Source organism: Equus caballus, chromosome 21 (genome assembly GCF_041296265.1).
Source record: "Equus caballus isolate H_3958 breed thoroughbred chromosome 21, TB-T2T, whole genome shotgun sequence".
NCBI classification, from domain to species: Eukaryota; Metazoa; Chordata; class Mammalia; order Perissodactyla; family Equidae; genus Equus; species Equus caballus.
Window position 1 is genome coordinate 42678061 of NC_091704.1, and position 15679 is coordinate 42693739.

General features: G+C 40.9%; 1 protein-coding gene across 2 annotated transcripts in view; it reads right to left on the bottom strand.

Annotated features, from left to right (window-relative positions):
• WDR70 (WD repeat domain 70) overlaps window positions 1-15679 on the bottom strand; it is a 284820-nt gene that overhangs the window by 14150 nt on the left and 254991 nt on the right. For both annotated transcript variants that reach the window (XM_001499471.6, XM_070245899.1), the window contains exons 14-17: window positions 8465-8565; window positions 6747-6826; window positions 4650-4766; window positions 2227-2389 (exon numbers count right to left, since the gene is read on the bottom strand). In XM_001499471.6, coding sequence (XP_001499521.1) covers window positions 2227-2389; window positions 4650-4766; window positions 6747-6826; window positions 8465-8565 — 461 coding nt within the window. The remainder of the gene's footprint in view (window positions 1-2226; window positions 2390-4649; window positions 4767-6746; window positions 6827-8464; window positions 8566-15679) is intronic.

The following is a 15679-nucleotide window of genomic DNA, read 5'->3' on the forward strand; positions in this document are numbered from 1 at the left end:
GACTCCTAGCACTACAAGAATAGTTCACATACCCCACACACACCCTAAAAAAAACCCCAGAATATGCGAGAAACCCCAAAGAGAATACAAACACTAACAAATGACCCTAACTGCACTTCAAATGAATAACATAATCACACTGACAGGAGTGGAGAAGAAAAGATCTAAGCCAAGTAAGTTTGGAAAACAATATCTTGACTAGATAGATACTGTAAGGCTAAAAAAGACAAAAAGAACTGTACACAAACGCTGTACTCTACTTAGGGAAAGTATTTCTCACAGTGGGGTCAGCAATTCTGAAACTACTTTATGTGTAGACCAGAACTGAACAAATAAGTAAATCTATTGCAGATAACGAGAGCTGGTTTTCTCACCACTGGAGAAAGAAGTTACAAATACGGAAAGGGGAAAGGGGAAATGAACTCTGCGCTACAGGACTGCAATGAGAGGCACCAGTTTAAACTCATGATTTTTAAAATATAAATACAGATAGATACACACAGAAATATGTACGCGTGTGTATGCGTAGGTTAGTATACATACATCTATTTCTGAGCTTTGTCAGTTGAGAGGACCTAGAAGAAGCGACATTTTAGTAGCAATGAGCACTTCTAGCACCAACTTCTTGGTTTCTAAACATCATTCTCCAAGAAAAGGAACCAGAATTCCTTGGAGAAGTGATTGGTTCTAGGACTGGGACCAAAAAAACCCAGAAAGATGAGCCTGGAACATTTTGTGGTGCCAGAAAGTAAGGAAGTGCTCAAAAAAATACAGGGACTTGTTGAAAGAAGACAGGAGCCGTTCTGAAGGGGATTCCACAGGCCAAAGCTGGAACAACGTGAGCAACAGACTAAATAATGATAGCATTGGATTTTAACCCATAGAATAAAGTATTTTAAAGTCCATACTGATATAAAAAAATACTTGAAAAATAAATAAATGTGGGAGACAAGACAATTCTTCCTTTCAGTAGAATTCCAATTAATAAATGTAGAAGAAAAGAGGGAAACAGAAAATCACCATTAGGCAAACGCCACACTAATAACCATTGCAGGCAAATCTACCCATGGATGATAAAGTTAGAAAGCAGAAGCGTAAGGAGAGAGAGAATTTGCATAGTCTTAAAATATCACTCCCAAGAAATTTATTAACTCAAAATGGAATGACAGAAACTTTACAGTGGAGAAACTTGGCAGACACCACCTTAACCAAGGGATCAAAGTTAGTGACATGAGACACAGTGACACGAAGCTCCTGATAAGATGCACTGAGAATGATACATCATTCCTGTATTATTTTTGCCAAAAATGCAAAGTTTCATTACAATCATGAAAAAATATCAAACAAACCCAAACTGAGAGAAAGTGTACAAAACAACAAGCCAGTGTTCACTGAAAGCATCAAGCTCATGAAAGACAAGAAAGACTGAGAAACTATTATGACTGGAGAAGACTAAGGAGAAGTAACAACTAAATGCAATGTGGGACCATGGATAGGATCCCGGAACAGAGAAAGCAGAAAAACAGGAAAATCAGATAAGCTTAGTTAACAGTATTATACTACTGTTAATTTCATGGCATTGCTAATTAATTGTACCATGGTTATGTAAAGTCTTAACATTAGGGGACTAAGTAAAGTGTAAAGCCTCCCTAACTAAGATAATGCATATAGGCAGTAATTTCCCTTTTTTCCCTCAAAGATTGGCACCTGAGCTAACAACTGTTGCCAATCTTCTTTTTTTTTCCCCCTGCTTTATCTCCCCAAATCCTTCCAGTACATAGTTGTATATATTTTAGCTGTGGGTCCTTCTAGTTGTGGTATGTGGGACACTGCCTCAGCATGGCCTGATGAGTGGTGCCACGTCCATGCCCAGGATCCGAACCAGTGAAACCCTGAGCCGTCGAAGCAGAGCGCGCAAACTTAACCACTCGGCCACAGGGCCGGCGCTCCTCTTTTTTTTAATCATAGGTAGAGTGGGCTTCACATAATGGGTTTATACTAGGCTATAACTCTGATGGAACTGGTCTGGTTCAAAAATTCACCATTTTAAAGTTCTAAGATACAAACAAATGCCTAGGTTTCAGGACCTATGAGTACCTGGTCTGTTTTTCATGCTCAAGAGTAAAACAAGAAGTGGAGAAGTTAGAACCTCAAAGTGGCCATTGTTGTGTTCTTCCCATTCACCAAACACAATAATTTTTCTATTTTAAAAGGCTGTCTCCTTACTTGGAATATGCTGGAGAAACCCAATATGGGTTGTCTTCAGCTGCTTTGGCATGCCGCAAAATGGCTTCCCGGGGATTGCTGTCATCGGTCTTGTCCAAAGCAATGTTCTTCACGATGTATGACGACAGAGTACCCCCATGGGTTCCAACCCGGCCGCCTCGACCTGTTCCAAAGGAAAGAAACCACAAATCAGAAACAGAACGTGCATGGCAATATATAAGTATACCTTGTGTGCACTGTACTGTCAGATTGACAAGGGTGAGAATCCCTCAGTGCTGGCTTCCAAGGTGGCCTGTTAAGTGAATGACAAAATGGGGCCAGAGCTTTACTTTGGTTTACCCAATTTTTGTCTTTCCCCATGGAATCAAGGTTTTGAGCACTCTAGGGCTTCTTCAAACTTTGGTTTGAAGCACACAAATCTTAAGAGTATTTGAGTATTGTTCTTTCAGCTGTCATTTATGATAATCACAACCAGAGTAGGAAATCACCAAACCTCAATTTCCCCATAACATTTTTACATAGAAAAAGACATTTTTTGTTATGTCTTAGTTGCTTAATTTACATAATGATACCAATGTAGGAAGAATTACAAATACTTTGCCATGTATATGCCTTAAAAAAATTCCTCAGGCATGAACATTTGAAATTCAATTAGTAAATATAACCAATATTCATCAGATGCTATTTTAGTTTTAAACAAACATATCTTAGGGCTTGTCAGCTTCCAGGTACCTTGTAGGAGAGAAAACAAATAAGCTGAACACACCGATTCACATTATTTTACTGTACTATAATTGCTCTAGTAGACAGGAAGCTCCACAAGGGCATAGATTTATTTCCTACTTGATCCCCAACAGCCAGCCTGGTGTCCAGTACTCAAAAAAATGTATGACTTTTTAGGAGGATTAAAAAAAAAAAAAACGTAAGGATCAGCGCCGGTGACCTAGTGGTTAAGTTCAGTGCACTCCACTTTGGTTCCCAGGCGCAGACCTACACCACTCTCGTCTGTCAGTGGGTGGCCATGCTGTGGCGGCAGCTCATGCACAAAAAGAGGAAGATTGGCAACACAGGTTTGCTCAGGGTGAATCTTCCTCAGGTAAAAACCCAAAAAACACGAAAAGCCAAATAGCACTAAAAGTTAATTTTATAAATCAAGATAACAAGAGACTAAATAAAGCAGGAAATAATTAATTGCCAAAGAATTTGTGTGGTCAGTAACTACTGTAGCACTTAAAAGGGAGGCAAGAGCTCTTCAGGCTGAGGTGGTTGAGGGGGTTGTCCTTAGGAAGAGATGGAGCCAATTTAAGAAAGCTCAGAAGACAGAGAAGGTTATTTTCAATAAGAATGGTTTAAGTACAAAAGCACAGAAAGACAAAAGCTCCCTGGGCATTTAGGGGCAGGAGTGAACCAAAAGTAGAACAGAAATAAGGTGTAAAGCTCAAGAGTGGGTTAGAGGCAGACTGTAGAGAACTTCAAATCTCCGGAAATGCAACTGGACAGTGGGAAGCTTATGCAGATTTAGGAGTAGTAGCAATATGAAAGCTGGAGGAGTTGGGAATAAAAGCTGTGTGTAAGATGAATGGAAGTAGGGTGGGGAGGAAAAAGAGTAACTTGAAATAAGGTTAGAAGAGTTTTTCAGTAATCCAGGTAAGAATATTATTTAGGAACTTTGATTAGGATGGGTGGCAGAGGAAGTGAAAAAAGAAAAATTGAGATTGGTATGTGAAATGTTTTCAATGCTGAAGGGGTGGGCCGAATAGATGTAGGTCCAAAACTCAGGTTCACAGGAATTAACAAGTCAAAAGCTATAGGCTTGTGAGCCTAGGACAAACGGAAACCACACAGGTGATAACAGAAAATGGGACTCTAATAAAGGTATGTGCTGCACAATAGCCAATGCTGTCTTACTTTCTTCTGGTATTTACTTTCCTAAAAACTCTAAGGACTTCATTCATCTTCTAGGGAAAGTGGGCAGCTCCATTTTATCAACACAGAACTAAATGATGGCCACTTTCTGCCTTTTGTGAAACCTAATCCAGCCTGGATTCTGGTCAAAGTATCCAATGTTGTATATTAAGCCAACATTGAGAGCAGGGGTTTTAACACTGGGTTCCCAGGAGCCCCACAGTTCCACCAACATCACTAAAGGGCTCAAGTTAGAGACTGAACAGAAGGTGCTCCAGGTTCCCTCTGTACTTCAGCACAGCAGCTCCATTTTATCTATTTTATGCACTGGGATTCCACACCAGATCCCTAAGCAAGAAGTTCTGATGCTAAAAAGAAAATATTTGAAAACCCCTATTTAGTAAAATCTTTCTGAAGACAAAGAGGCACCCAGGCCCAAAAGATCTTCCCAATTCTCTATCAATTGCCCCACCCTGCCGCCAACCCCCTTTGCAGGTCACGAGCTACAGCACAGTCACCTGGGCCTGCTACAGGAGGCTCGGGTTTGTGAGACTTCAGGGGATCCAGTCGGTCCTTCTCCAGCTGTTTCCTTGTACTTCGTTGGCGGGGCTCACGGAACATAGGCAGGGCATGAGCTACAAAAAGTCACATTTGAAAAATTTCATTATGATAATAACCCTTCCATCCAAAAACATAGCTAGAGCATGACTAACTGAAAGAAGAAATGGAAGTCACGATGACAGCCTTCATCTAATAATAAAAGACAGTCTTACTGTAACCAATTAGCCAATTTTGTTTGAGACCAGACTCATTGTTCACCTCTCCTGGCAACTAATGGCACTGAGGAAATCCTGTCAAATACCGTCATGGAAACATCAGTGAGGCGCGCCATCTCCCAAACCATGGGTAGCAGTTGAACTTAATTTCTGCAGTTTTGAAAAGAAACACTTAACGGGGCTGCCTCTAATTTTTTCTTACAAGACCCAAATGTGAATAATACCAACAGCTTGCCTATCAGCCCTGAAGTTTACTCAGATGCCTCATAAACACTGGAATCACTTCACACATTTCTGAAATGTGACCACCTCTCAGGAGGAGACAACACTGAGTAACCGGAAGGGAGGAGCACTTATCCCACTGAAACTGGGATAAAGCTTGCCTGGAATGCACGGGGGTGCCTCAATCTCCTGACAGGGTGACTTGATGGGGAATTATCCCTACTCCTCCATGGTGGACAAAACAAAAGAACGAAAATCAAAGTAATATTTGTCCAATTGCTGTTGGTTGTTTACTTAATCTTGGAATTAAATTTCAGAATATAAAAGAGTATACAAACTTAAAAGGAACACAGTGTGATATTTTGGGAGAGAGGGAGAAGATTATTGGGGGAAGAATTAAGTATCTTTTTTTGACCAAAAAAAGTACTAGAATAATTTCTTTGGATGCTTACACACAGACTAAAACCTCCTTTAAAAGAGAAGGCTTCTTCCAGGGGACTTGGGGAGGGAAAGGTTTAAAGGGAATTTATAATATGAATAACAGAAATGTCTCTAACACCTCAAAAACGCTTCCAGTATCCCCCACCTTCTACCCCTACTGCCAGTCTGGGCCAGGACCATATCACTCATCAGTGAAACATGACTGCCTTGGGTTTCTCTGCCTGAGAAACACAGCCACACGTCACTCTGTCAGGCAACATGACACAACAGTATTTTTAGGAGGGGGAAAAATAGCTTTTCACTTCAAACGACTGGAGGAATTTAAGTAGGCCGCATGTAATTACATGAGCTAGACTGGTTATGACACCGACTTTAACACTTCTACTCTTGAAAAAAGTGCCATGGGATCTCTTTACCGACCATAAGCTTCAAGGGACTTGGTCTTATAGGAGACCCACCTCCAGGGAGAAAACCCAGCAGTACAGCGCCCCCTGGGCTTTAGACTGAGACTGATCAAGTCCACAGGGGCATCTGCTAATGACAATTGCTATCACATGCAAGAGTTCCCTCCTAGCTGCTACCTGTCTGAGATGTGGCTCTGGGAAACAAAAAGCTGCCAGACTAACGAGGTTGTGTGACATACCCAAGAAAAGCTGCTCTGTCTGAATAAGATTTCTGATCACACCCCAGGTAGTTAATTTTATATCTAAATGTCTCGGGATCACGCGGTCACAGAATATCAGAGGGAGCTGGAGGAGACCCTTCGCGAGTCTCCTTACTCTCCTGATAAAGTTCAGTTGTTCAACATCACACTGCCAGTCAGAGGTGGAACTGGACAAATCCACGTCTCCTGATTCCAAGCCCTGCACTCCTTCTTGTTTATTCTTAGAACAGATTGCTATTCTTTAAAAGGCTGCTATGGAGTAATGCATTAGGCTCAAATAGGCTTTTCCCTTTGGGGTTGAAAGTTACACAAAATAACCCTGTCTCTGTGATGAGTGACAGAAGCTAACGGGGTTAGCTGTTACATGACTCGCGGTCCTATCCACGTGAACGGGATATTTTGTAATATATGCCTGAACTCTGAGGGCTTTTTCTGTCTTTAAAGCCATGAGATCAACTGCACACTAGAATAGAAGGGAGATCTATGACGGAGAGACCATGCTGACAACTTACGGGTGATGATGTAGTCCTGGGTTAGAGTCTCAGCTTGTTTTGCCTTCCGTTGGGTTTTAACCACGCATAATTTTGCTCCCCTGAGGAGGGGTAAAAGGAAATTATTTTCTTTACTTGGTCTTAGAAACAGAAAGTCTATGTCAAAAGCATTATATATTTTCAGGAACATACTCTGTGCACACCCTCTTACCAAGTCCTTGACTTTCTAAAGGATGGCAACAGATGGAGCTCTCAGTGATAAGAGATTAAATGTATGGGAAAGTGAGTCTGTTAGTCAGTGGTCACTACTGAGCAAAAGGGTTGGACCGGTAACTGGGCAGCAGAAAGTTAGTTTAAAAAATCTACAGAAATAATTTAAAATTAAGATCTTAAAGAGAATCAACCTTTTCACCCTAAGGGTCACAGGGTTCAAATTGTAGTTTATGTCTCAGATGAAAGCAACCTGGGTGGTCTACACCCCAAGTGGCATTTGTCCACATCTCAAATATAAGAGCACAAGTGGCTGGAACTGAGTCCTTGGCAGTGTTGCCAACTGGCTACAGCCTGACAATGTGTGGGATTAACCAAAAGTGTGCTTAGAACAATTCACTTCTCCTTAGCAATGACGAGCTATCTCTTTCAGGAGGAACAACTACAAATAGGCAAATTTCTTAAAAGTAAAGACTCTAAAGATAGTGCCCTCTAAACGGGTGCTATCAAATGGGGTTCACTGTTTTTTCAAGTGGAACAGACTCCCTCTCATCCAAATTATATTAGCACTTTCGATTCCTTTATTAAAAAGCAAACAAAATCCTATTGTTCTTAAATACCTCAGTACATAACTTCATTTTATAGGACACGGGTTCCAACTCTAATCCAGAAAGTTCTGAAGGAAGACAAGACTGTCTGTTTCTATTCAGAGCCAAATTATAGTCAATGAATTAACAGAGTATGGGTTTCCTTTCCCCAAAAAGGATGTGGGGCCTCAAAACAGGTTTGTCAGGAAGGAACCCCAGTGAATTTAGCATGTGAATTTTAATATTAGCTAACCAAGGCTTACTCTAAAGAAACAGCTCATCAGTCACTGTACCTTAACAGCGGGAAACAAAACCATCCTTTTTTGGGTGGTAACACAAGTCCACATTTGTGCCCAAGGAAACTGGAAATATCTGAGGGACCAACTGAGCCTCTAGCGAAGTTCTGGACCTTTGAAACACATTGGTGTGCTTTACCCTGGCATTTGAGGTGAGCATGGGGTTAAAGGGGCAAGTATTTGTGCTGTCCCCTTCTGCTGGCAGAGAACAACCCTGCCAAACATGCAATTGGTACCTGATAAAAGCCCAAACAGAAAGGGAACAAAATGGACTAGCTGGTCCCATTTCCTGTAAGTGGCTAGTTCCCTGCTTGTTAATCCCTTACATGCATCACTGCTAATGCCACCATCCAGGGTGGTATGCAAAGTGAGCAGGCCCTCCCCACCCCCTTGCACTCGACATTTCAGCTAAAGAACTGCAAATCCCCAGGAAACTTTCACTTTGAATTTTGTGTAGATCAAGGGCAATACCCAAAGCCTCTCTAAAGCACAATACTAGAAGTTTGAGGCTTTACTCTGTGCCAGCTGCAGCTTCTAAAAGGGTGGATCCCCATCAAAGGGGGAAATAAATAAGAGCAGGGGTGAAAAAAAAGTCCTCCCCCCAGTTGTTGTCATCCATCTAAAACAGGCAATACGTATGAAATACCTCTGACTCTTGTTGGGGTCATAATAGACTTTAGCCAATCCGTTTCCAGTTCCCACCATGATCTGGTTCAGCTTTGGGTGCCACAGGCAGCGGACAACACTCTGAAAAGGAAAGGCACAGTAATCAACCAAAGAGGCCAAATAAAAATGGAAAATGCCTGCTGGTACTTTGGTGGCTAATTTACTAAACTGAATATCATCCTGATGGTTACCTGTAACTTTTAGGACATTTTCTTCTAAACTACAAGGTCATGTTCCTAGGTTAAGTTCTGTTCCATCACTATTATCTGTGTGATTATCCTGTAAAAATAAAAAAGATGCTCCCTTCCTGACATCCCTCCTCTCCTTTCCTAACAGCTTTGAAACCACAAAGTTAGGCTTTCCCAGCTCCATTGCCTTGCGAGGCTGGCATCTTGGAATGCTGAACCCACATAATACAGTTCTGCTTACCACTGAAGCAGCTTTGGATTCAGTGTTTCATGCTTTTACACACACAATATGTCCCTCTGGACAGCAGATTGAGGCCAGGTGGTTATTGTTTTTACTTCACAAAGATCCAAATCTCATAAAGCTTTTTAAGGAACAACACATATTTGCAGGCACTGAATAATATGTCCCTATCTATGAGATAAACCAGCAGGACAACAGCAGAAGTAAAACAGAGATACGGAATACAAATACTTGACATTAACCTGAATGAAACGCTGTTTAAGAGAAGGGTCACTGAAAGTTATGATCCTTTGAATTCATTACTGGTGAGAAAAATAAGTGGTGCTCTGGGGTCAGAAAGAACCACAACTTCTCAGTGAGAACTGCAACCTGTTTCTAATTTTTGTCTGCAGTAAGAGGGCAGAGGCGGGGGCATAGCAGGGATAGTATTAAGGAGAAAAAAGATGAAGCTGAGGTTGGTGGGCAGAAACACCATGTGCAATGCTGCAGATCCCGCTCTGATAGAACAAGAGACGAGGGGAAACATTAATTTAATGTTTATTAAGAACCTATCACGTGCCAAGCAATGTACAAGGATTAAGGGGAAAAAGGCTACAATTAGATATTGCCATTTTACATTCTAATAGTAAAATCAAAATCATGGAATCTGTCTCCCCAGTCTACCTTGGGCTGAACTTCTTTGGTTTCTTCTCCCTAACCAGCCCACTCTTTTGTTAAGATAGAATATCTGGGAATCTCTGCAGTCCCTTTTGAGAGAAATTCTGGCTCCCACCTGACTGGCAAAAAATACGCGTCAAGTTAAAGGGCTACAAATCCTTCTCTGAGATTCCTGAGGAAGTAAGGAAGAAATGTAAGTCTTCAGGACTTCTAATTCGTGTCTGACAAGACTCTAGAAGAGTGGTTCCTAGGCTCTGCACCACTAAAGAGATGCACCACTAAAGATGTTCTACTGAGAAAATCAAATCAGAGAGGCTATGTTTTCCCTGTTGATAGGGGAAAAATTATACTAAAAGGGCAGGTTTTCAAAATTTTAGGATTTCTTTCCACAATTTTTCTTAAATCTGTGGTGCCCGCTACCCAATGTCTGCTGGCAAGTGCTAAAAGATGATAATACATATATAATAATGAGTGAATATTAACAGAAAAACTTGAAAATAGTAAATCATATACAGTTTGACATTTTGGGGGGTTGTCATTGTTTTGTTCATATGTTCAAGGAACGTACTTTATAATGCATCTGTATAAAGAGTCACATTTTCTCCTAATAAAACCGTGCCTGGTTGGTAAGATGGAATTAAGTATATCAATAGTTTATGGTCTGCAAAGTTCAGCCTGACTTCCAGGTGCACCACCACTGAGATTAATTTGAGAACCATGCTTAGACCACTGGAAATTTCCAGATGGTCACAGCCAGGTATGTGGAAACATGAGAAGAGTCACAAACATATTTCATAAACCCTATCTAGAATAAATCCATCCAAGCCAATACTCATCTCCTACAAGACTCTGCTTAAATGTCATTGCTACCCAGACCACCCTATTTAAAATTGTACCCACAACTCCCCTTACTCTGCTTTTTCTTTTTTTATAGCATGTATCACCTTTTAACATAATATATAATTTATTGTTAATTGTGTTTCTTGTCAGCCTCCCCCACTAAAACGTATGTTCCACATAGGCAGAGATCTTGGTCTGACTTACGTGGCAATATATCCCAAGTGCCCAGATTAGTGTCTGGTGCTCAATAAATGTTTCCTGAAGAAATGAACTAAAAGTTACAGTTCACCCAAGCCTAAATGGATCGCTTTGCTAAGTGGAGTTGGAGACAATTTTTAAGTTAAATCATTGCTATCTATGAGGAATAATTTTATTTCTCCAGATCATTATTATACTCAAGTATCCTACAAATGCAGTAAGGTTAGCTCCCTCCTAATGTGGTCTTAAAAAGAGGGATATGCATGAACCAGTGAGCAAAAGAAGATAGTGAGGGGGCTTTCAAGGGCCTTCAGAAATCTCAGCCACCCACACATGGCTCCAGGACAATCTTAAGGACATAGCATTAAATTTATTTCTCTTCCTTGGTTCTCTAGAGGTCTGGCTAAGCAATCTAAGATTACTGGTTCTCAAATATGCTTTCAAGTGAGCAGGGTGCAGAATTGGAAAAGATCCACAGCGTAGCCCTGGTAAATTCCAAGACACCCAGCCAAACAGGCAGTTTCCAGGGGCAGCGGGTTACTGTTACTCTCTCCCTCTACGCTGAGGGTGTAAATGTTAGAGAGAGGCAATCGTCCAGGCCAACAGACCAATGTCTGATTGCTTTCCAGGGAGTCCAAGCTCAGGGCACTGTACCTCTGTTCCTGTTCACATCCTTTACCCTCTAGAGCTCTTAGACACGCACACGGCTGGTCAGTATAAGCTCTTAAGGAGAAGCACATTTACTCCTCTTTTCACACGGAAGCAAAGAGAAGGCAAATAAGACCCCTTGAACTAAACAGTCATTCCAGAGCTCCATCCACTGTGGCAATGAGTCACGAAAGCAGCCAATGAGGGCTCTGTGAGCAGTCTGACTTAGACAGAGGATACTTAAGGCTCAATTACCCTAAGACTGGTTATTAATCAAATACTACAGGGATTCCAAAACATGGAATGAAGAAACAGAATTCAAAGTCGAAGGTGGGTGGGCCTTTTTTGTTTATTAATATTTATTGTGTGTGTTTAGCTAACCTTTGTAAACTTTGCAGCTAATGCGGCTCCACACTTTGTCCTGTCAAGGAAATGCATCTTATAGCAGAGAGCTGGCCATCTGCCAAACCAAACAATCCCTGAGACAGAGGCGAGGCTGGGGAGCAAGCAGAGCTGCCACGCTGCTAACTTGTCAAACATCCATACAGGGCTTTACTTAACAACAATGGGACACGTGCCTGCTAGAAGCCCAAGGAACTATCAGAAGACAGATGAGCTATAACTACTTAGAAAGAGTGCATTCAGTCAATCGCCCATCCACCCGAGACTTCCTTCGTCCTCTGTTCTTGAAGATGTGCTTCTGTGGCTGTGGGCTTGACATACTCAGACCTACAGATTTACTGAGCAATGCAGCAAATGAAGGGTAGAGCACATCTGAATCAAAGGGCCAGAGAGCAATGTCATGACATGAGATTTCAAAGAGAAAGGCTTCATACTATATCATGAGATTCAAACGGCAGAAGGCCACTGTAGTGCAAAGAACTAAATTCTGAAATTAGTCTGCATATTTTAACACACTTGTTTGCTTAATTAAATTGATAAAGTGTTTTATTCCTACACTAATCTACTTCATCTTACCAAAACATGTGGGCCCACTAATGGCTTCCCCTAGCTGCCCAAGCTGAACTCCATTTTAGCACAAAATTAGGTTTAGTCTTTTAAACCAAAGCCTACTTTCATTTTAGCATTATAATTTGGCAGTGCAGAGCAACCAAAATCTGCCCCAAAAGTACTTAGCTCCAGCAGCAGCCACAAAGAAATGATAACCGAGGTTGGAGATAATTAGCAAGATGACAAGGAGGAGTTACGAAACCTTAACATGCTCAACACAGAGATCCTTCTTCACTATAGAGACCCAAGAAAAAAGAGGGGGTGGGCTGGGGAAGAAGAGAACACTGTGTGCAAATGGCAGTGTCAAGATTCCAAAACAGGAATTTTGGGATTACTCCTTAGCAAAAGTGAAAAGGCCACAAAAAAATTCCAAATAATTTATTTCTGTGGCTTTTTGGTTTACTTTACTGAAATCATGGAAGCAAATAAGGAGAGGAGGAGGTAACCAATGCGAGAAATGAATTTACATTGTAGGACGTGGTGGGAAGGGAACTATTAGGTATCTGGATTTTATGTTATTTAAAATAATTGAATCCTCACAACAATACTACAAAATTAGTAATCTCATTCTCATTTCACAAGAAGAAACTGAGGCTTGTCAGAGAGTGGGTAACTTTCCCAAGGTCACATAACTTGTAAATAGAGGAGCTGGGATCAGCACGGAGGTTTTCCAGCTCCAATGCTGATTCCTCCATGCAACTAATTATGCAAAGTCCTATTTTAGAAGATGGGGAGAAAGGGATGTGGGAGATTTTAAATCATTTCCAAATCCACCTAACCCAGAAGTAGAAATCTTAGCAAGTTTATATCGAAAAGCAGATGGTGTTACTAAAATCATAAAGGAAAAAGCCCACTACTACTCAGTTCATAAATGTTACCATAAAAGAAATCGATGCCTGTGTAACATCTTAGGCATCTGTAATGCATATATCCAAACATCTTTACATCCTGATTCTACTTTACATGCTAAAAGAAGCCCAACATCCTTCATAATTTTATATCTTAAACATGATTATGATGAAACACCATTTCCTGATCCTTCCCAGCTGCTGACCCACACTGTAAACCAAACTCCATCTGGTTTTACATGTTTGGTTTTTGTCATATAGTGTAAGAATGGATAAGCTAATTCAGTGATTCCTTGGGAGAACAAGTATTTTTGAGAATTTTCAAAGAAAGAGCCTTACACCTGTCTGTGAGGGAGACTGTCAGGCAGTTTTGCAGACTGTAGAGAGGCTGTCACCTGGTCATGGACATCCTCAGGACTACCCAACACATTTGAATGGCCATGTGTGCCGATCGCCAAGGCTAAGAACACAGATCAAGATGTGAGTTCAAAACAAATAAAAAGAAGGCAGATGAAAATGGAAAGCTACTGGAGAAGGAACTTTCTTCAGATTTCCACAAGCCCAAGTTTTATTTCACAGAGAAAGAAAAACTGCTTTTCACATTAAAACACTGAGTCAGGAAGGTAGAAGAGTAAGATGGGAATTCTTTAAACTTTTCCAGGCTATTTGTCCTGTCCTCCCAAAGCTTTGCTTTTCCCAAACTTGGATTATTTTGCAGCATGCATGGGCCATGGGGCTTGGCCTCACCCCTCTAAAGTTCAGGAAGCAAACCTGGTGAGCAAGCCTCAGTCTCCAATAAATAAGACTCTTCAACACCAACCTGATCTCCATGGAGACATTCCGCGAATGGAAAAGATTAAAGACAGACATCTCTGCTCTTCTCCCTAAGCGAGCACGCACTTATCGTTTTTGCCTCCTCCACACTCCTCCAGCTCCAAGGAAGTTCTACCATAGGGCCAGATTTGTAACAGCTGTCACTCTTTGCTGGAACTCTTCTCAATCTTCCCCCCTCTGCCCCAAATAATTCTCTCTCTGATAAACCAGACAGAAGACCAATGGTGAAAACAAAAAATGCCATCACACTTTTATAAATGTAAGGGTTGCTGCAGAAAAACCAAACAAGGAAAGGTGTTACTCTACACCTGCCATTATATTTGCTACAGATGCACAGATTATGCTTTTTAAAAATTGGCATCTAATTATCAAATTAATTCTCATCAAACCCATGGAAAATGCATTTATTGAAATCAGTTCATTTACAGCCCATGCTCTAAAATTAAGGTAACTGCTAAAGCAGCAAAAATCTGGAAACTGGTAGTTGTCCTTGGCACTAAATGAATCACATCTGTATCTGATAATAAACTTGCCTAAAGAATTTCATCACAAGAAAAAGTTCTCAGAGAAAATGGAAGGTCTCTTGGGTAAGAAAATTAAATAGAATTTCCTTCACCTAATTCAAAACACTAAATGTTAGTTTGCTCCAATCCTGCTATTTCAGAAGAGCTTACAAAGGCAAAGAAATCACAAATAATGATTGAAGAAAACCTGGTAATTATTCTTATTAACGACAGTCTGGGAGCAGGAAACAAACAGCAGGCTGGAAGCTGGAGTCCGCAGGGTGAGTGACACTGCTGGTGGGTCCTACAGGGCAAACACCCTAGAGGCCCCACACCACAGTGATCCACTTAGAAGCAGCACTTACTGGAGGCACATTCCCAAAATTCTAGCACAGCTTCCCACTGGTGGTGCCAAGATATGGAGCTCCTTAGGCCTGAGAGGGGCCTGGGGCGCTGGAGCCTCAGGAAAGGCACTCCAGCAAAGAGTAGCCTTATCTGTTTATATCACATGTTATCATCTATTATGGGGACCAGCTTGTGAAAAAGCTTGGGAAGCACTATCTAAGGCCATCTCTCTCAGTCTAATCTACACAGACCCAGGCCCTTTTACCCTCCTTAATTTATCAATAGAGTTGGGCATAACAACAATAATAACCACAAATCCTTGGTTTATATGAATAAACAAAGCACAAATGAATAAAACTATTAAATCCCTAACTACTACATAAGAAGTATATATGATCAGATCTTGGAAATGATCAAGTATGTAAAATCAAAAAAATACAGGAAAAGCTGAACCTTCAAAGATGAACTACACAGGATACATAAAGCACTATTTATCTTAATATAGTATAGGTGAAGATGTTTTACAAATCATACTCTTTTATTTAGCCCTCTGGGGGTCTCACAACCTCTCTCCTCATACAAGATATACATTATCCATCACTCCAAAAAAGAAAAAATGCTATCCTGGGATATGTGTTAATTATAGATCTCTTTCTTCCCCACACTATATATAATTGTGAAAGTTTGGCCAGAGTTCTGATAGAACAGCTGGAAAACTTGTTACCAAAGATTGTTCATCAAATTCAGGTTGGGAGACGAAAAACTGTCCTAGAAAATCCTACAAGATGTAAAGTCTTTCCCTGGGTCTTCTATCAGTGGGACGTAATATGGTGCTGAAGTGAGACAACAGAGCACTAGTCGGTACTGTATTATATGTTTACA